This window comes from Carya illinoinensis, chromosome 10 (genome assembly GCF_018687715.1).
Source record: "Carya illinoinensis cultivar Pawnee chromosome 10, C.illinoinensisPawnee_v1, whole genome shotgun sequence".
Classification (NCBI taxonomy): domain Eukaryota; kingdom Viridiplantae; phylum Streptophyta; class Magnoliopsida; order Fagales; family Juglandaceae; genus Carya; species Carya illinoinensis.
In genome coordinates this window covers 35,903,011-35,923,975 of record NC_056761.1, presented here as the reverse complement: position 1 = coordinate 35,923,975, position 20,965 = coordinate 35,903,011, and the positions used below count along the sequence as shown (strand labels likewise).

Sequence of the window (20,965 nt, the reverse complement as noted above, 5' to 3'; positions counted from 1 at the left end):
AACGTACGAAGTGTTGAAATTTATTCTAGATTAATTTGAACGGTAGGCCGCCGTGAGGAAAGCCAAAACAATAAAAAGTGGCTTTACTTCTTCTCTTTTTTTATTTTTTTTTCAAAGGATCAGAAGAGGTGACCAGTGACCACCTTCACCAGCCAAATCCAGCTTGATCTGTCTTAATCTTCGTAGGATGTGGAATCCACGAATTAACTCCAAATTAATGGACGCGCAGCGAGAATAGAAGTGGATTCAAAACGCAGAATATAACCTAATTATTTACTCATTTTTTCAATGATAACATTTCTAGTCAGTCGTATCACTTGAGCTCCTTATTTTTGGACTCTCAAAAGCAAGCACTCAACATGCAGATCGATTAATATTCCAGGAGTACTGTTCGGAAAGGGAAAGTCAAAAGTCGCTGTTATTGTTACCTATATATATGTATATATATAAGACTGGCCGCCATTATCTTGGAGGCAATTCCCTAGCTAACTTATGTGATACATATGGAAGTGATCAAAAAATATGCACAAATCCATATCAGAAAGCAAAATGATCATCAGAACCATCATTACGTATAATATCAAAACTATCTCTTTCACCAAAAGTTGTGGTCGGATAAAAGATTATCCCAAATCATCCAAAATCTGTAGTGACCCAAATATGAGAAATTAATAGTACCATATATCGTTTCAGATGTCAAGAGCTCTTTCTTCCACTTAAAATCCATCATCCGTTTAAAAGTGCATGTACAATAACACTATCTCCATGGACCATGACGCAGAAATTTGTTAAATGAATTTTGGTTTGTAATATATACATATATATACATGCAGAGATGATCGAGAATTCCTAGCTAACTCAGAAGCAAGGCCATCCACCCATTCAAAACTGTACTAATAATACGTATCCTAACAGCACTGTGACGCGTGAACGGCCTGTTTAATCAAGCTAGCTCCGCATGACCATCACCTCTATCCTATCCACATCCAATTTCTTTGCTTAGTGGGAGAAAAATGATTTCCTAATCTTCCTATTTTGAATATAAAATCCTGGTCCAAATATGGCGCAAAAGTTGAAAGCATTACCAATTATGTGAAACAGAGATCACTGTTACAGTAATTCCATAGTTATAATCCATCTACAAAAGGCTTTAGAAATGGAGAAAGAGATTAAACTGAAAGGTGATGGTGGAAAGGCCGCCACAATTAGTGAAGTACTATTTTGAGCAACTATTTTGATCCCTTTGCTGAAGAGTTTCTTCCTTTACATCCATGCCTTCGTTCGGGAAAAATAAAAATATAGCATAGCTAAGGGACAGATGCGTTGGTGGCCGGATAGGTGTACCGTGGAGTCGATCGATCTTGAAAATTTGGTCTGGTACTGGTACGTACGTAAGCCCAACATGCTAGTTTGATGATGGCGATTCAGGTGTCGTCTTGAAAATGAAGGATTGGGAAGTTCGGTGGACTAGTAGTGTGTGCGAGCGGACTGTATTAAGTGCCCACAAGGCAATAAATTGAGAGAAAAATCTAATTGCAAGTACAATTATATACTAATCTGCGTACGTATTAATTTAATGTGATTGGTCAAAAAATAGATTTTATTGAAAAGTGTTAATTTAAAGAGAAATACTTTAGCCACAAAGGGATTACATAAAAGTGAATTCACAAACTAATGTGGCTTGATATAATATATCAGATTGTAAAGTTATTTTTAGTGTAAAATAAATCTAACGGATCATATGAAACTACATCAGTTTGTGGATTTGATTTTGTGTAATCTCTTTGTGTTTGTAGCAGTTCTCTAATTTAAATTTTAAATATAAAAGAATTAGTATTGGTACGCAGATTAGAGCGCGACTTTGCTTATATGTGGCAAAACCCTAAATTGAGACATGATTTCCTAATTCCTACCTAGAAGAAAAGAAAAATAAAGACAGGAAGCGAAAATAAATACATCACTACAATATAAATAGCTTTTTGAAAACAATATTATTTTCGTTATTAATAATAATGTATTATTTGCATCGATTAGAAATATTTCATTGAAAATAGTTGCATTTGCAATCGCAAATTCTCATAGGTAGTAATCATGAACAGTGGATTGGGAAATAGTAAAATATTGAAGATGGCTGGTACACATTTTCAATGAATAACATTCTTTGCAAATGGTACTACATATAATATATATCAAATTAAAATTAAGTGTGTAGTATTTGCTATGGCTCCCCTCATTTTGTTGTAAGTTTTCGTTGGTGTAGTATTTGCAACGGTTTTCTTCATTTCATTGCAAATAAAAATGTTTTCCTATGTATTTGAAACAAAACTTTATTTCATTGCAAATAACAAGTTTTTCGTATGCATTTGCAACAAAAATTTTATTTTATTGCAAATAGATTCTCTTGATTTCGTTGAAAATAATAAGCTTTCCATTTGCATCGAAAACTTCAATTCCTTGCAAATAACAAGTTTACCTATGAACGAAAACTTTATTTCATTGCCATTGAGCAAGTTTTCCTAAGCATTTGCAATGATTATCTTCATTTCATTGCAAAAAACTATTTCTAACAATTTAATGAAAATACCTTCGTTGCAATTGATAAGTAGAAATAAGAATTATTGCCCGTTGCAAAAAGTAAATGTATATTAAGTAGTTGCAACAAGTTGATAATTCGTTGGGAATGTGTTGTTGTTCATAAACATATTTGCAACGAGTTTTCTAATTGTTGGAAATGAAAAATCATTTACAACAAATTTGGTAATTTGTTGCAATTAATCATATTGGGACAATTTATTTGCAATTAGTTTTCTAATTTGTTGGGAATGAATGAACACATGATTTGCAACGAGTTTTCATTTCCTCGCAAATAACAAGTATTCCTGTTCGGACTAATCACCGTACATGAATCAATTTGGTGCACTTAAACTCTTATAGCATTAGCAACGATTATATTTTCCTTGCAAAATGTAACATATTTAGATACCCCTTAAAACCCTAATTTTTCCTCCCTCTTCTCCCAACTTCCCCCGTTCTCCCAAATCTATACTTTCTCTTTCTTCACGAGTTGCCATCGCCCAAACCCCCGTCGTCCTCTCGATGTCCAACCATGGTTCCAAGCCAGTAAGCCTCTCTCTCTCTCTCTCTCTCTCTCTCTCTCTCTCTCTCTCTCTCTCTCTCTCTCTCTCTCTCTCTCTCTGTGTTCTTCTTCAAGTTGCAACCCTGATGATTTCCCAACGCCATGACAGGCTACGCCACCTCATGCCAATAAGCTCTTCCCTGTCCATCTCTCTCTCTCTGACCACCTTTCTCTCTCTTTCTCTTTATTTTCCCCTCTCATGTCTCTCAGTTTTCATGGGTTCTTTAAGTCACTGTCAGTAACCCAAGAATCACGCCACTAGAAGTTGAGAGCGACACACAATAACCCACGTCTCAAGGTTCTACACCGCATAGCACTCACGTCAATGAAATTGTGACCCACCACACGGAAGCACCTCCCTCACCCCTAGATCACCACAAGCCATTGTAGGCTCCCCTCCATCGTGAGCCCGACCCTTTATTAGCACCTCCAACCATGGAAGGCCAAGAACCTCCACCCTCTCGCTCGTGCATTGAAGATTAGCCAAGCTACTCCCATTCATAGCACATTGTCCTCTCCTCCATGTGCCACTGCTTGGCCCTTCAATTTGGGTGTAATTGTAATTCCTTATCTCTTAGATTAGTATGCTTACTTGATTAAATGGAGTTGTCCAAATACATGGACAAATTTTATTTATATATTGAATGTGTTTATTGTGATAAACTGAGAAGTGATCAGATTAATGTGTAGTTGTGATATGGTCGTACGTTGTTTGAAGTGATGGGATTAATGTGTAGCTGTGATGGGGTCGTGTGTTATGTGAAGTGATGAGATGGGATGGTTGTGTAGTTGTGACGTGGTTGTGCATTGTGTGAAGTGATGAGATAGTTATGTAGTTTGTGAAGTGATCAAATGCCATATGAAGTGTTGGGATTGTGGAGCATGGGAAATTTTGAAGCATGATGATTGTGCTGGGTTGAGAAATTGTGAAATGATGTGATTATCTTGGTTTGTTGCAAATTGAGTTTAAGTGAATAGTGGATTTAATTGATGTGTGTATATATATTAATTAGTTGACGAGTTGGGTAGATTTTTACTTAAATATAATGGTTTATGAATTACAATTTATATGAGGACAACGAGGTCCAAGAATGTGAACAAATTGTGTTTAAAGTGATATTTATTTGGTTTTTTCTTTTATTTTTTTATTTTTTATTTTTTTATGTTTGTGTGAGGTGTGTATGATTATAGTTGTAAGATTGTAACATTTTGAAGATGTATGAATGCTATTAAGTAGCATAAAAATTGTATAAAGATACTCTTAAAAATTTGTATTATCTTTTATTAATTGAATTATGTATATGGAAGCGTTTAGAGAAATTTGTGAATTGGTGCTACCTAGTCAAGTGTATCATGTATTGAAATGACTATTGAAGTTTGGAAAACAATGTATATATGTTGATAATTGTAGTGTGATGGTTCAGTGGGAGTCTCTTATGTAAATATATGTTTGGATGTGGTTTGAAGATAGCATAAGTAATTTTTGTGCATCATTCTTGGTAGGGGTTGCATATTGCCTACGTTAGATTCATTTTTAATTATTGTAACACATGAATCGGTTTGAATGGATGATGAACCCTATCCCTAATGTGAGTTTGCAATAATGGAATTTTGTGGCTAAAAGTGGTTATTTGCAATGAAAAAACCATTGTCGGGATATTATACTTTTCCCATGGCAGTATTTGTGAGAGTAGGGTAACGAAAAGTGCTCGTTGTAAATACTTTTTTACAACAAAAAATAGACTTTTTTATTTTTTTTTTTCGTTGCAAAAAAGTGATTGTTGTTGTAGTTAAAGGGAGGCTCTCGTCTCCATGAATGGGGTCGGGGGGATAATTAGGTTCGGTTTGGAATTATAAAATTTTCAACTCAAATTCAAAATTCTTATCTTATCATTACAACTTTTCTAAATTTTCATATAAAATATAATAAATAATTCAATTTTTTCGTAACTTTTTTAAACTCCAAAACAATAATAATATTAAAACTCTAAAAAAATAATATTTTAATATTTCATCTTAAAATTCAAAATTCTCACTTACCAAATTGAACCTTACTCCCTCAGCTCACCAAAATTATAATGGTGTGAAGTAAATATGCATGACAAACAGAGACATAGTTCTTTATTCGCTATATAATTAGTGCTTAATTGAGATTGTTGTGGATAATAGAATCTTTAATTGTAGATCATCTACGTTGATATTGTAAATTGATGCGAGGGGCTCCGATCAACAGAGCATTGAAGGCTCCAGGAATGGGATCGAGGAGATATTGTTTTTTTTTTTTTTTTTTTTTTTTTTTAGAAAGGAGTTAATTGTGTTTGTTAGAGATAGAATGGGGTTACATCTCCTTAATTTTGAGGTTGACCTTACTCTATCTTACTTTCTAGCTCGGCATAACGCATGGTATGAAGTAGATATGCATGACAAACAAAGTCATAGTTCTCTAGCTATTCACTATATAATTAGTGCTTATTTGAAATTGCTGCGGACAATAGAATATATCTTAATTAATTGTAGATCTATGTTGACGTAAATTGATTAGAGGTGATCTGGTCAACGGATCATTGAAGACTTTGAAGACTTTGTTATTAAAAAATTATTTAATATTCAGTAAACATATGTTTAAATTAAAAATAAGAAAGTACATATATAGATATAAAATAATAAAAACGGATGTTTAAGGTTGCTTTAGTTACAAAATATATAATTCGTGGATATTTGATCTTACTTTTGTCCATTAATCAACATATATATATATATATATATATCTTATTAAAATGAAATTCACAATCACATAAGTTGCTGTTGCATATTTTCTAAATTATCAAGTTGAAGCTTTGTTGAAAAGCACACCCTTTAAGCTTTTTTTTTTTTTTTTTTAAAAAAAAAAAAATACTAGAAGTACTTTTTATAAAATCTACCAAAAAAACTAAATTACAAAAAATCATGTATTTCTTGATCCTAAACAGCATTTCTTGCTCTCTCAAACACCATAACAAACAGGTATCGACTACTTTACAACTAAATACTGCTGAATTAAGTAACTATAACTAGTTATCTAGAGCTATACAGAGTATCAACAATCTTGGTTAACTCTAATGATAATAACTCTAATATTTAGAGTTGTGTGGACACGGGGAGTTAGTAGGCCAGGGAGGTAGGCCGCTAGCTAATGTAGTAGGCCTAGCTCCTTTTACATGTGGAAGATACTCCTATTGGCATATATATATATAATATATATATATGATTAACATAATCTAGAGGCTAACGTTTGACGTTCTAATTATTAGTGGAAGGACTGAGAGCGCTTTTTGTGTTTTTACTTTCCGTCCCAGCAATTATTGCTTCCAAAAAATATTTTCCTATTTCTTAGCCTAAAACATTCCTCTCTGACCCCTCTACATGATGGTAGAATGTCAGAAACCCCAAACTCAGTGGATGAAAGGAAAGATAACCCTAGCTAACTCCTCTATATAAGAAGCCTAAAGCCGAGCTCTTTCATCACCAAAATCATTTTCTCTCCCACACTCATCCTCTTTGCTACAATCATAACACCCTTTCTTTCTTCTTCCTTGCCTTTTTCTAGTAATTAAGGAGCTGATCATCATCATCGATACTACTGTTTTCTAGATACTACTGTTTTCTAAGGGAGTAAATGGAGCAGAAAAAGGTAGCAGAACCAAAAGAGGCCGACCGGGAGAAATGGGTTTATGATTCTTCTGTGGATCTTAAAGGAAGAGTTCCTCTTCGTGCCAAAACTGGTGTCTGGAAGGCCTCCAGATTTATTATTGGTAAGGAATACATACAAATAATTAATTATTATGCATGAGAGAAAATATGAGCCCCTATTACTGCTACTGATATTATTCAGAAACTTCTTGTTTCTTTATGCTTCGCTTGCTTGGTTGCCAGGAAAGTGGAGGAGAAAATCCTTCTAATCTTTTTTCTGTCATTTTCCCTCATCTCATTGACAACCGGAGTTTCAACTTGCTAGCTAGAACCTCCTCCTAATTATGCAGAAGCTGGCCGTTTAACTACAGGAAGGGAAGAAATTAAAAATTAAAAATAAAAAATTGTAGTGGACGCTCTAAATTATTTGCATATGTCGTCAGTACTTTTCTTTTTTCTCTTTTGGCCCAACGAATGGTATACATACAGATATATGTATACTTGCCCATATCTAATCTTATAAACATGCATGTTAGTGCATGATCAGTCAGAAACCACATTAATCTAGTCCCAAAATACGTACCAGCTTGCAGCCATGCTAATGTATTCTCTTCCTCCATTTTTGGCTGCAATGATTCAAAGAACCTCGATCGTATAGTACTACGATCTTGATCTTTTCTTTTGTTTCCGGAGAACAAACTGGGGCGATTGCATGTACTTAGGCGTAATAACTACGCCGATTAGTCAATTCTGATCAAAGGGACCGGAGAAAAGGGATCAAATTGCATGGTTTGCCATTCATCATGTGGGCCAGAGAAAATACGTTCGGATTATAAAAATGACCTCAAATAATAGTACTTCTCGATACATCAATCCCCCATCAGAAAGTGTTGGGAATCAAAAAAAGTAATTCCCCCACTGAAAATTTTTGCTAATATCAGCACTTAGCGTTAGTTGCATGCACATACATTATTCAATCACTGTCTCAAAGTAATACATTTTTGTTTTATTTTTTTAATTTCACTTTGATGAGTGGCCCAGAATAGTTCTTGAAGTACAAGTTGATCTTGAATTAAGTACATGATGGCCATCAGGATATGTGTTTTAGAGATGCGAGCATCCCATCCATATCCGCTTCTTCAAAACCCTCTTTTCTTTCATGCATGGTTTGAAGAATATTTGCTTTATATATACCGTTCTTCATATATTTAAACATTAACGGCCTATCGTTAATATTCTTCATATGTGAGGACTACATGATGAGTTGCTGCTTCTTCTTCCCATTTTTTCTTTTATTCGATCTCTCTTTTTATTTGAACTAATAGAATAATTAATCTCTTGCACCATTTCAACTAATTCTCACGTGATCAGCTGTGATCCCTTCAGCTCTCTCCCCCTTAAACCTTGCTCACAAATTACTGTTGCCTCCTCCGATATTATTTTTGTCTTTTAAAATATAATTTTAATTTTTTATCTTTGATTTTTTTTTTTTGAAGTTTTCTTATATTTAATATTGTTTTTAATTTTTTTTTGGAAGCGTTTTTTTGGTTTTCCCCAGTTATATAGCTTTGTAATTTGTAACAAGGGCATTTATGTCAATTTCTTATGAAGGGGATAGATTACAAATTTTGGTAATCTGAGGGGGGTAATTGCCAAAAGAAAATTCTCTCAGCAGCCTATATATATCACACCTATCGAGAGAAAAAATTCTTCAACTCAACAATTATGTGGTGTACACTGCTGAGGAGAATAATGGGTTATTTAAATAGTAAAATGAAATAAGATGGTTTGTTATGAAATTTTAAAATTGAATAAAATATTAATTTTTTAATATTATTATTATTATTTAAGATTTAAAAATTTTAAATTATTTATTATATTTAGTAAATGAATTTAAGAAAAAAATTATAATATTGAAATGAGATAATTTCTTAATCTATACGGGTCTAAGTCTTGTCAAAATTTACATTGGGAGTGAATGTGAATCCTATGGTACGTACGTAGTTTGAGGGGGATTTATTTATTTTTTATTTATTTATGCATTAGATTTTTCGAACGCCTTGCCGTTGAGGCTACCACGTAGAGGCCAACCCTATTTTGGCTGTAGTCTACTTGGCAAAATAATTTCGTTTTTGAAGTTCTCGGTTTCCCTTAAAGGCAAACATGGTGCATGTTGGTTTGCAGCTAGGGGTACTGTATTATGAAAATCGACTTTGTACTACGTACTTCAGCGGACAACTAGCTAGCTCTAATTCTATACATCAAGTCATCGCCTTTAGCCAGCCTGCATGCCCCAACTTCCATCTTGTTTCTACTTTTCTGTATTCAATATATATCAAAGTATTGATTATGGCCTTGATCATCGATCGGCATCATGTGCATGAATGATGTCCACATGAGCAAGAAAAAATTACGATTATTCATGATCTATCATGACTCAGAAAAATGGTGGCACACTCCTTATTCCTTAATCAAGTAGATCGGCCCTGGTTCTACTACTTTAAGTTAAAGACAAATCTTGATTGCTATATTATATCTTAAAGGAATTAATCATGTGCTATTTGACGGTCGGTCAACATGAGTTTTGAAGGATGGCAGAATGATGTAAATTGTAAAACACCTAGTAACTGTAAAGTACTTTCTTCTCTCTTGATTAAAGTCAGTTGGTAATTAAGTCACATGATATATGTAGGCTTCTTTTCATGTCAAGGAGACAATTAAGAAAGCTCTTTTAACTAAATTTTGTGGTTGTGTTTGATCATTGGGCAGCAATCGAGTTCAGTGAGAGGTTGAGTTACTTTGGAATTGCAACCAGCTTAATCCTTTACCTAAGCAAGGTACTTCATCAAGATCTTCAGACAGCAGTCAAGAGCGTGAATTACTGGTCCGGTGTTACCACTCTGATGCCACTGTTGGGAGGATTCATAGCTGATGCTTACTTAGGCAGATTCTCTACAGTGCTTGTGGCAACCATCATCTACCTTCTGGTAATTCTCTTTGGAAATATATATCTGATTAATCAATTGTTTTTTCCATCACTTTAATATATATGGACATATATAAGATGATCTTAAATTGACATGCAGGGTTTGCTTCTCCTGACGTTGTCCTGGTTCATACCAGCCTTAAAGGCTTGCGAGACTGATATATGCACCGAACCCAGGAAGGTTCATGAGGTGGTTTTTTTCCTTGCCATTTACTTGATCTCCATAGGAACTGGTGGGCATAAACCCTCTTTGGAGAGCTTAGGAGCCGACCAGTTTGATGATGATCACGATGAGGAAAGAAAGCAGAAGATGACCTATTTCAACTGGTGGAACTTTGCCCTTTGTGCTGGAGTTCTACTCGGTGTGACTGTGATTGTCTATGTGCAGGACCATGTGAACTGGGGTACTTCTTATATTATTCTCACAGCAGTTATGGCAGTTACACTAGCTATCTTCACTATAGGAAGACCATATTACCGTTACAGAGCAGGCACAGGTAGCCCCTTGACGCCATTGTTTCAAGTTCTTGTCGCAGCCATTCGCAAGAGAAATCTTCCTTACCCTTCCAGTCCTGCTCAATTGTACGAAATTACCAAGACAGAGAAAACTCAAGGGAGGTTCCTGTGCCACACACAGAAACTCAAGTAGGCATCTCATGAACCCCTCAATTCAATTTCACTTCAATAAAAATTAATTATCCGTATCAGACATTATAATATTGATGATTTTCCGCAAATGCACTTCAGATTTCTTGACAAAGCAGCTGTTCTTGAAGACAAAGACAATGCGGCCGAGAAGCAAAGCCCTTGGAGACTTGCAACTGTGACGAAGGTCGAGGAGTTGAAGCTTCTTCTGAACATGATCCCCATATGGCTTGCTACCATGCCATTTGGACTTTGTATAGCACAAGGCGCCACATTCTTCATCAAACAAGGTGTCACTTTGGACCGAAAGATTGCAAATGGTTTTGAGATTCCCCCGGCCTCCATTTACAGTGTTGCTGCCATAGGAATGATAATCTCTGTGACCGTTTACGAGAAAATCCTGGTTCCTTCACTAAGAAAGGCAACAGGAAATGAACGAGGCATGAGTATTCTACAGAGGATTGGTATTGGAATGCTATTCTCAGTTGTTGTAATGGTAATTTCAGCCCTGGTTGAGAAGAAAAGATTAGGTGTAGTGGAGAATGATCCCAAAAAGAGTTCACTTTCAATGAGTGTTTTTTGGTTGGCTCCACAACTTTTCATCCTTGGCGTTGGAGATGGATTTGCTCTGGTGGGATTGCAGGAGTACTTTTATGAACAAGTTCCAGATTCTATGAGGAGTTTAGGCATTGCATTTTACCTTAGTGTAATAGGAGCTGCAAACTTCGTTAGCAGTTGGTTGATGACAGTTGTTGGCCACATAACCAGGAAGGGTGGGCATGGCTGGTTTGGTAAAGATTTGAACAGCAGCCGCCTGGACAAATTCTATTGGCTATTGGCTGGCGTTGCTGCTGTGAACATGTTGTTTTATGTGTTCTTGGCTCGAACATATTCTTACAAAAATGTGCAGAGGGTGGTTGTTGCAGACTGCAATGATGGTAAAAATGATGGTATGGTTTAGGCTAGTGATCATATATAAATGCCAGATGTTGTCCGTCGGTTTATGTCTTTAATTAAGGAGCAGTAGTGTTGCTTTAGTAACAAGTGAAAGCAATCAAATGATCTAACTAAGAAATTTCAAGTACTCTTTGGAAATGAAATTCTGATTGAAGTTTATCTAAGCACGTGTTGAAGTTCATATTTTGCTTTTGTAAAGGCAAATTTCTGTTCAGATGCTATAAAGAACCACTGCTGCTCATGTGATTGCCTGCTTCATTAGACGATTACAATAGGTTATAGTACGTTACATCATCAATTTATAAGTTTACTTTTATGAAATTTCTCGTACCTCGTCTCGTTTCGAAATAGATTGCAAATTGCCAACAGAGACAAAAAAAAGAAGAGCATAATATCCTTTATAAAAATAAGGCGCACACACACACTGGTCGGCATACTCAAGGAAATTGCACGTTGAAGACTTTATACTGTTGTCTTATATTCATTAGCCTCCAAAGCGACATAGGGGTCCCTGAAGACATAGAAGCCATGTCTTCCCATTTGCTTAAAAAGAAAGCAGATACTTGCTTTTTTGCAATTTGCTTTCAATCTGAGACGGCAAAAGTGAATTTTAGCAATCACGTCCCCCACATAGGGTGTTCTTTTTGCTGCTTTCCCTCTCACCAATGGACCAATATAATTCTCTTTGATCTCTTCAGGCTGGATTCCATTTTTGAATGCTCACGGCATCATTTTGTCTCCTTTTACCCTACTAATGCAATGAGGTATCCTTTTTAAGGGTATGCTATGTCGTACAGAATAATGTTAAATGTAGTTTTAAAATGTGTAAGTGATATATATATGTGTTGTTCTTTTAAAAATACATGAGTTATATTGTTAAAAGAGTTTTGTTACGTATAAATAAACTTGCATATCAATCTGCGTATCAATATTAATATTTTTATATTTAAAATTTAAATTAATACTACTTTTAATAAAATCTATTTTTTAATTAATTATATTAGATGGATGCACGAATTGGTATGCATAATTACTTATAATTATATTTTTTATTGTTAAAAAATGAATCTCTTTATGTAAGCTATTTTAAATTTATTCAATTTTTTTTAAAGGAATACACAAACTTTCATACTTTGCAACGGTACAAATCATTTTCCTATACACCTTATCAATTAATTACGTAGTCATAAAATTAAAAAAAAAAAAAAGTTATTCATCATTCTATACTACACACTTTACATAATTTAATATTATTTTTTATTATTTTTTATTTTATTCTTATTAAAGTAATTTATTAAACTAATTAAATTATTTTATTTATCATCCATGTACCATATATTTGTTATAAAAAAATAAAAATAAATAAATAAATATAATATTTAGTGTGTGAATATGATAATAGGATCACATTTCTTTATCACTTACAGTTATTAAAAATAAATAAAGATTTGCTGAGAAAGACATACAAAGGCTAACGGTTCCATTTCTTTATCAATTTTCTGTAAGAAAATTCATTTAAAAAATGATTCAAAAGCTTTTTAACAACAATAATTTAAAAAAACAGAAACAAAAAAACAAAAATTTATACTTTTTAGTCCACCAGTTGCACCCAACGGGCGACACTTGGCACTCCCTGGTTGACAGCAAATGCCATGTAATAACCCGGCGGAGCAACCATCCCATTTGGCGGCGCTGTACATCCGATTCTATAACGGCCGTTACCGTCAGGAAAGGTGTTTGTAACGGCTAATTTCACCAGCCTTTGACCCTGGGAAAATGAATGCGTTGCAAAAGGCGCGTTTCCAAAATTGACCTCCACGATCCCCACCACCGGCAACGGAACCGATACCGAGACGTCGAAGACCTCTCCGTACCGTACCCTTTCAGGAATTACCTGGATCTCAGGTCGGATATTCGCACGGTCAGCCGACAAGTATTCCGGTGAAAACGCTTCGATCCGTAGCTCCGTCGGGAACTCGGCTTTGTATTTGTAAAAGTAGTGCGGATTACTACCCGCTATTAAAATCCTCCCGTCCGGTAACAGGTTCGCGGTGGAGTGGTACAATCTGGGCACGGTTCCTGGGTTCAACGTCATATAACGTAACCCGACGGGTTGATCGGGTCGATAAAGAAGCGGGTAAAGACACGGGTTGGAGGCCATCTCGAACCCTTGGGTCCCTGCCTGGGCTCCATTGATAATAAGGACGTCACCAGTAGGGAGCATAACCATGTCCCCCATTATCCTCCCGAATGGCATATCCTCCATTTCCCAAACTGGGTCCGGTGCAGTCGCTACGATGCGGCCGCAGCTACCGTGGGCAGGGGTTTCCGTACTCTTCTCCAGAAACGCACCGTACTGTGCCCCGCCGCACACGACAATCACAGCCGTCGAGTAGTCCCCTTGGAGTGCCAACATCGCCGATGATCCAGCTGATGGGTAGTTTCGTGGGCCACCGGCCAACGGTGGAAAATCTCTTATAACTTTGTTAGCCTCATGATCGTACAATACTGCTTTGTTATTGGCGAAGATGAAAAGGCGACCGTTGGGGAGGAGATGAACGTAAGGGTATAAATTGTCCATCTGAGTATCCTCGACGTCGGCAAGGAATGGAAACAAGACCGCGCCTCCTTTTCTCGGCGGGTAATACTCAATCGTGTTCGTTCCCCTCCCACCGACAATAATCACCGAACCATCAGGTAATATCTGGTTCGTAGCGTACCACCGCCCATTCACCAATTCCACATCTTTAAGCTCAACCCAGTCGCAAAACCGGTGTGCCTCGCACGGTTCGAACTTTCGGATCTTCTTCAACCCGTCCAAGTCCCCACCGGTCTGCAACAGCGTACCGTCCGGGAGAAACTGGCCGGAGGAGCACCAAGTGTCGGTGAGGATCATCAAGGGCCGGATGTTGTTGGTCTGCAGGTCCAGAACGACGGAGTGAGCATAGCAATCGCGCTTGAGAAATGCGTCTCTGCGATCGTACCGGCAGTGGCCCCTGGGGAGCATCTTACGGGATGGGCCGATGTTAGTACGATCGAGGAGGACGACGGTATTGTAGCGGGTGACCGCCGTGTGCATGGAGGCTATGCCGGCATTAGCGACCAGAAGCTCCCAAGAGCCTGGAAGCTCAGCCCGTGCAAGTAAAACGCACAGCATGATCGCAGTTGTGAAGACGAAGGGAACCCAACATTGCAAAAGAAGAGAATCCATGAGGTTACAGTCACAGAGAGTCAGGTGGTGGTAGTGAAGCAGAGCACAAGCAGCTGAACGAAGCTTATGTTTAAAGGAATGGAATTATATACATAAGAGGTTTTGGTAAAGAAAGACAGAGAAGGGAGTGAAGAGAATCCATTAGTTGACAGAAGTCGAGAGTGGGGCGGTGAGGTAAGTGGTAATGAATCAGAAGCAGCAGAAGCTTCTTCTTAAAGGAAAGGAGTTTGCAAAAGAGTGGATTTCGTACCGACAAAAAGAAGAGGGAGTGAATGTAGGCCGTCGATATGGGAGTCGGGATATGGATGGACGTGTCTCAGCTGTCGGTTCGACCCGTTGAACGTAAAGAGAGAAGGTAAATTCAATAATTTCAACGGCAACGGTCTGAACTCTAGTCATTACGCCCGTACGAAAACGATAACGATCAGAAGAAGAAGCGGATAAGGAGTGTTGACTGTGTGTATTGGGACTGCACTGGAGGACTGTGGTGACAAGTTGGCAGCGAAGGGTCTTCGTCTTCATTATTTTTTTAATTTTGTTCCATATAAACGAATTTATGTATTAATCGGTATAATAATGACGTTCTTTTATTTAAAATTTAAATAGATATCATTTTTAAAAAAATTTAATTTCGATCAATCCTATTAAATAAATACACTAAACATGCAGAATCAATTAACATGCTGGGGGCAACCTCGTGATGTCTTCTTTGCCCCCCGCGTGGTGTACCCCGTTCACAGCCCGTTACGTTGTCGCCGACAAGAAATGTGAACCAATTAAAATAAAAAAAAAAATTTTAAATATAACCTCACATATCATATATTATATTTTTTTATTTAAATATTTGATACATGAATAATAAATAAAAAAATTTAATTAATTTAAAAATAATAAATTAAAAATATATATATTATAAAATGTATGGACTTATAAGTAACAAAACTCATAATAAAAAGATAAGATATGATGTGAACTCATGGATTAGGAAACGTTTCCTTCTGTGTCCGAACTGGAGGAGGCTCTCATTGATGTTAAGGGTCTGTTTAAGATTTAAGAATTAAATTGCTTTTAAACTACTTCATTATTATTTAGAAATAAATCATTGTTATTCACAGACAGAATATTATTACTATCTATAAATTATTTTTTTTTATTTCATTACTTTTTATAAATTATTTTATTATTATTTATAGATAATTTGAAATACTCTTACATATGTTAGAAATATCTGTGAATAATAGTGAATTAATTTATAAATAGTAGTAAAAAATAATAAACTATTTATAAATAGCAGTGAACTATTTGTGAATAGTATTAAAGTAATATGGCCCGGTTTGGACGCCCAAAGCATCTCAATAGTATCTCATCTAGGTTGTACGGTCTCAAAGTTTTAACTATCCAAAAGTTTATTGTTGATTTCTAAGGTTTAAAAACATCCACTTAAATAAATAGTAAATAAACAACGAAAAATTGTTAATGAACAGTGTAAAACAATAAATAAACAATGCAAAACAGACGAGGACAATACATAAACAGTGCAAAATCTCAAGGTTAACGTCGTAGGGAAGGTCAGTTAGGATAGGCCTAGTGCCGTGTCTACTCCTCGTGATGACGAAACGTGGTAATGTTAGGGCAGCCTCAGGGCTATACCCACTCTCCTCCACAGGGGAGGTCGGTCTAACTTGGGGTTAGTTCCCCTTGTTGACCCACACGTGGAGGTTCAAGCAGTCCCTGCTAAACCCACTCCTGCTGGTCGACGCTCATGATAAGGGTCAATCCATGTGCACTCGGGACTAGCCCACTTCCAAACGCAGGAGGGACAGAGCAGCCTCTTGGCATTACGCCCTTCCCTTTGGTCCCCGCAGTGAGGTTAGTCATGGAGGGTCAAGGGCCGTCTACATCTCCGCCAAGATGGGGACGGGGTCTATTTCGCGTAGCCTCAGGGCTGGACTCGCTCTCCCCCAAGGGGGAGGCTGGGTTAGCCCATGGCTACCCCATTTGTTGACCCTCATGTGGAGGTAGTCTGTTTGGACAATTTGTGACTATACTCGCTCCCGTCCATTGACATCGTGGGAAGGGTAATTTGCACTGACACATGAACCTTATTCTCCAATGTACAATTCCTGAAATAGTCATGCATTTCTCACTAATGATAAATACACAAGCATCCGTAGGGTTGGTAATAATAAGAAAATACAAATGCATGTCATGGGTTTTATCGGTAAAACATTCGTAGATGTTCAGAATTCTACGAGTGCTGTAATTCATTCCTGCTAGAGTCCTGTAGCCAGTACACCCCGGGGTGGTTGCTGGCAACCACCACGTAGGGGCCTTCCCACCGTGGTTCAAGCTTACCTTCTTTCTCTAGCACTATATCTACTTTAATATGAGGTCTCTTACCTTGAATGATCTCGGACACACTCTTTGATTGAAGCAACACTCCACTCTCTTCTGTTACATTGCCATCGTCAACTCGGCCTCTTGTCGGACCTCTTCTACCAGGTCAAGCCGTTTTTCCAAGTGTCAGTCATTGGAACGCTGCTCATAGTGGTGCACTCGGTAAGTCGAGATGTCAACTTCCATCAGCGGCATAGCCTCATGACCATAAGCTAAGGTGAACGGGGTTTCGCAGGTTAGCATCCTCACAGTCATCCTGAAGATGACTAGGAGTTCTTCCACCCATGCCCCTTTCAGATCATTTAACTTCTTCTTTAGTATCCACCACAGGGTTTTGTTAATGGCTTCCACTTGACTATATGACTAGAGATGTCCCAGGGAAGAGTACCGAAACTTGATCCCCAGGTCTCGGCACCAATCTCGGTAATGCCTTCCATTATCGGACATAAGGCAGCGGAGCACCGCAAACAGGCAAACGACGCTCTTCCATAGGAAGCAAGTAATGCTATTGGCTGTAATCGTTGCCAGCGCTTCAGCCTCGACCTACTTGGTGAAGTAGTCTACTGCCACCACTCTGAATTTTACCCCTCCTTTCCCAGGGGAAGCGGCCCCACCAAGTCAACTCCCTATTGAGCGAATGGCCAGGGAGAGACTATCAGTGCCAGTTCCACAAGAGGGTGATGGATGACTCCCGTGTATTCCTGACATTTCTTACACGTCCTCACATATTCCTCTGCATCTTTCAAAGCATGTGGCCAGTAATACCTGGCTCATGTTGCCTTTCCCACTAGCACCCTCCCTCCATCATGGTCCCAGTAAATTCCCCCGTGTATCTTAATCAGTACATGTTGGGCCTACTCGCATGAGATGCATCTTAGTAAGGGGTACTGTACACCCTATGGTATAGCATTCCGTCGATTATGGTATACCGCACTACCTAGTATCTCCTCTTTCTAGCCCTTTCTCTGCCGTTGGATACCTCATTGTCATCCAGGTATCGCCAGATGTCTTGTCCCCCTTGAGCACATTTGGTCCTACTTCTAGTATCTCGACCCCTACAGCAGGCACCTCTACAATCAAGAGGATAGTTGACTCCAGTATTGGGGCAGCTTCTTGCTTGAAGGTTGTCTTCGCTAACTTGTCTACCTTATCATTTTCTACTATGGGGATTTGTTGGATCTGGAAGTATAAAAAATGAGCGCACTCAGCCTGCAGCAACGCCAGGTAATTTTTCACTCTTCGCCATGAATTCTCCTTTTACTTGACTAACTACTACTTGGGAGTCTGCCTCGAATTCCACTTCCTATGTGCCTAAGGAACTCGCTATGGTCATGCCGAGGAAGTGTGCCTCATACTCTGCCTCGTTATTGGTGGTCTTGAAAGCCAGTTTGATGGCTTAGTCGTGCTCTCGCTCTCGTCTGTAATGATATGTACCCCCACTCTCCCTCCAGCCTGGCAAGAGGAGCCATCAACAAAAACTTGCTAGGGCTTCACAAGCGGTGCATATCCTTCTTCGTTGGGGAAACTGATGAATTCCGCAATGAAGTCGGCCAGGACTTGCCCCTTTAAGGAGGCGTGAGGGGCATATTCAATGTCGAATTCGCTTAGTTCCACTGCCCAGTTTGTGAGGCGACCTGAGACATCCAGCCATTGTAGGGCCTTTCGTAGGGGGCTTCTATGATAACCTTGATTGGATGCTCTTGGAATATGGTCGAAGCTTGCGAGTGGAAATTATCAGTGTGAAGTAAAGCTGTTCGACCCAAGTGTACTTGACTTCTACTCCTCTATATGCCTGGCTCACATAGTAGACTGGTCTCTGGACCCCATTGTCCTCCTGCACCCATCCTGCGCGAAGGTTGAGGAAACTGCCTATGGGGAGATGGACAGGCACAAGGTCAGTGTTTCTCTGCACTAGGGCTAGCTAAGCAATGAAGGGTTGGTTAGGTATTGTTTAAGCACAGTGAATGCTGCGTCACATTCCTCATACCAGTTGTGGGCTTTCCGCAGCACTCTAAAGAAAGGCAAGCATTTATCCGTTGACAGTGATATGAATCGATTAAGGGCTGCTAACCTGCAGGAAAGTTTTTGCATGTCATTAATACTTTGGGGAGGAGGCATATCTAATATGGCCTTCACCTTTTCAAGATTGGTCTCGATTCCTCTTTTTGACACTGCAAACCCCAGGATCTACCCCGACCTCATTCCAAACGTGCATTTGGCGAGGTTCAGCTTCATTTTGTATTGCCGTAATACCATAAAGGCTTCCCGAACGTCCTCTAGGTGCTACGCCGGGGTCTTGCTTTTGACCAACAAGTCGTCCACATACACCTCCATATTCCTCCTGATCTAGGCTTAAACATTTGATTAACCAGCCGTTGGTAGGTAGTCCCTGCATTTTTCAAGCCGAACGACATGGTGGTATAACAGTACAACCCTCTATTGGTGATGAACGACGTCTTTTCCTCATCGCTAGAGTACATGCAGATTTGATTGTACCCTAAGTAAGCATCGATAAAGCTCAGCATGCGGTAGCCGGTAGTCGAGTCTACAATGAGGTCGATACGGGAGAGCGAGAAGCTGTCCTTGGGGCATGCTTTGTTCAGATCCGTGAAGTCTACACACATTCTCCACTTACCATTATGTTTTTTGATGAGCACCACCTCAAGCACAATGGCAGCATTCTTCTCCACACTGAAGCTCCTATGCTTTTGCCTAACCACTCTGGCCCTAGGGTCCACACTTAGATGATGTTGCATGATGGCCAGATCAATCTCCGGCATGTCTTCATGAGCCCATGCAAAGATGTTCCGATGCTCGGTAAGCTATCTCTGTAGCGCTTCCCTTACTTCGGCAATGATCGCTGTTCTGACCCTAACGGTTGCATCCGTTTGGTTTTCATCACGTAGAATTAATTCTAAGTGCTCGTTCGTCTCCGCTTTTTTCAATGTAGATTTGTCTCTCGCATTGCCCTCGGTGAGGGCACACTTCGGGGCCAGTGGTGGGGTCAGGGGCGCCTCCTTGCTTGGTGAAGTGGCCTAGACTCCCCCTCTAGCGCCTTACAGCCAGCCGCCCGTTTCACTCTGCAGGGCCGTCATCTCTACCCCCGATCACCTTTCTCTTGCGGCCATTTCTTGGTTGTTATCTCCCTTCAATATCCAGTCACACCTCCGGACCCTCCGAGGGTGGGCTCTTACAGGCGTGCGAAAAACACGTTCGACTTTGAAATTTGTCAAATCCCACAAATTGCATCAACTATTAACATCGTGTTTCGTATGTCTTTGGGCCATGCTCCTCGACAACTCAGGACTACCTTGTTACTTGCATACGCAAAGTCACTCCAAGGTCTAGCAGACGGGTGGCAGCTGAATAGAGCCTCCTATGCTTAAGTCTGTAGAAGAAAAATGGGACACTCTAAAACCAGGTTGTTTTTTTTAGTTACCTTCGCTAGACGTTCGAGGGGCGGCCTTTATACTTGCCCCTAGGGTTGGAGACCCATGCCTTGCCCCTCTGGCCCAGGGGTGCCTCATACTAGAACTCATTTAATGTGGCGTGGTCTCCAGGAGGGGGCGCCAAGTCGTGGAGTCCCATTAAAGGTGGCGTGCTGCTCTTTCCATGTTAAAGAGGGACTGGGTGCTCTCCAGGCCATGGCCCACCCTACTCGTTGGCTTGACCCGCATTCTTCCGAGATTGGGAATCCTGTAAATAGGCTATCATGAGTCAAATAGGCCTCAACCTAGTTTTGGGCCAAATGCCGCATCTACTGGATTGGGTTTTACTTTTTCAAAAAACTCCCATCAACACTTAGTACTAAAGGATTGTCATCCAACTTTTAAATGAAATTAACTTATATATACATAAATAGATTAGACAAATCATACCCGGTCAATTCATAAAATAGAATATCGAGTTCATATCAATATGATTTTCTTAGTCTATTATTTTTATAAGGAAAAATGATATTTAC

The 20,965-nt window shown here is 38.8% G+C and overlaps 2 protein-coding genes across 4 annotated transcripts; one reads left to right on the top strand and one right to left on the bottom strand.

The window, feature by feature from the left end:
• Positions 1-6,449: 6,449 nt before the first annotated feature.
• LOC122279533 (protein NRT1/ PTR FAMILY 5.6-like) lies at positions 6,450-11,557 on the top strand. Its single transcript, XM_043090218.1, has 4 exons — positions 6,450-6,927; positions 9,575-9,792; positions 9,892-10,436; positions 10,539-11,557. The coding sequence occupies exons 1-4, from the start codon at positions 6,792-6,794 to the stop codon at positions 11,395-11,397; spliced, it is 1,758 nt and encodes a 585-aa protein (XP_042946152.1). The 5' UTR covers positions 6,450-6,791; the 3' UTR covers positions 11,398-11,557.
• A 206-nt stretch (positions 11,558-11,763) lies between these two features.
• Positions 11,764-15,060, bottom strand: LOC122279534 (aldehyde oxidase GLOX-like). Of its 3 annotated transcripts, none has more exons than XM_043090220.1 (2): positions 12,982-15,060; positions 11,764-12,144 (listed from the first exon to the last, which is right to left on the bottom strand). In XM_043090220.1, exon 1 carries the CDS (start codon positions 14,602-14,604, stop codon positions 12,985-12,987), a length of 1,620 nt encoding a protein of 539 aa, XP_042946154.1. In that variant the 5' UTR covers positions 14,605-15,060; the 3' UTR covers positions 11,764-12,144; positions 12,982-12,984. The 3 variants fall into 3 exon arrangements, with proteins under 3 accessions (XP_042946154.1, XP_042946153.1, XP_042946155.1); XM_043090219.1 differs by having other exon boundaries at positions 11,764-12,141; XM_043090221.1 differs by lacking the exon at positions 11,764-12,144 and adding an exon at positions 12,857-12,892.
• Between the last annotated feature and the right edge of the window lie 5,905 nt (positions 15,061-20,965).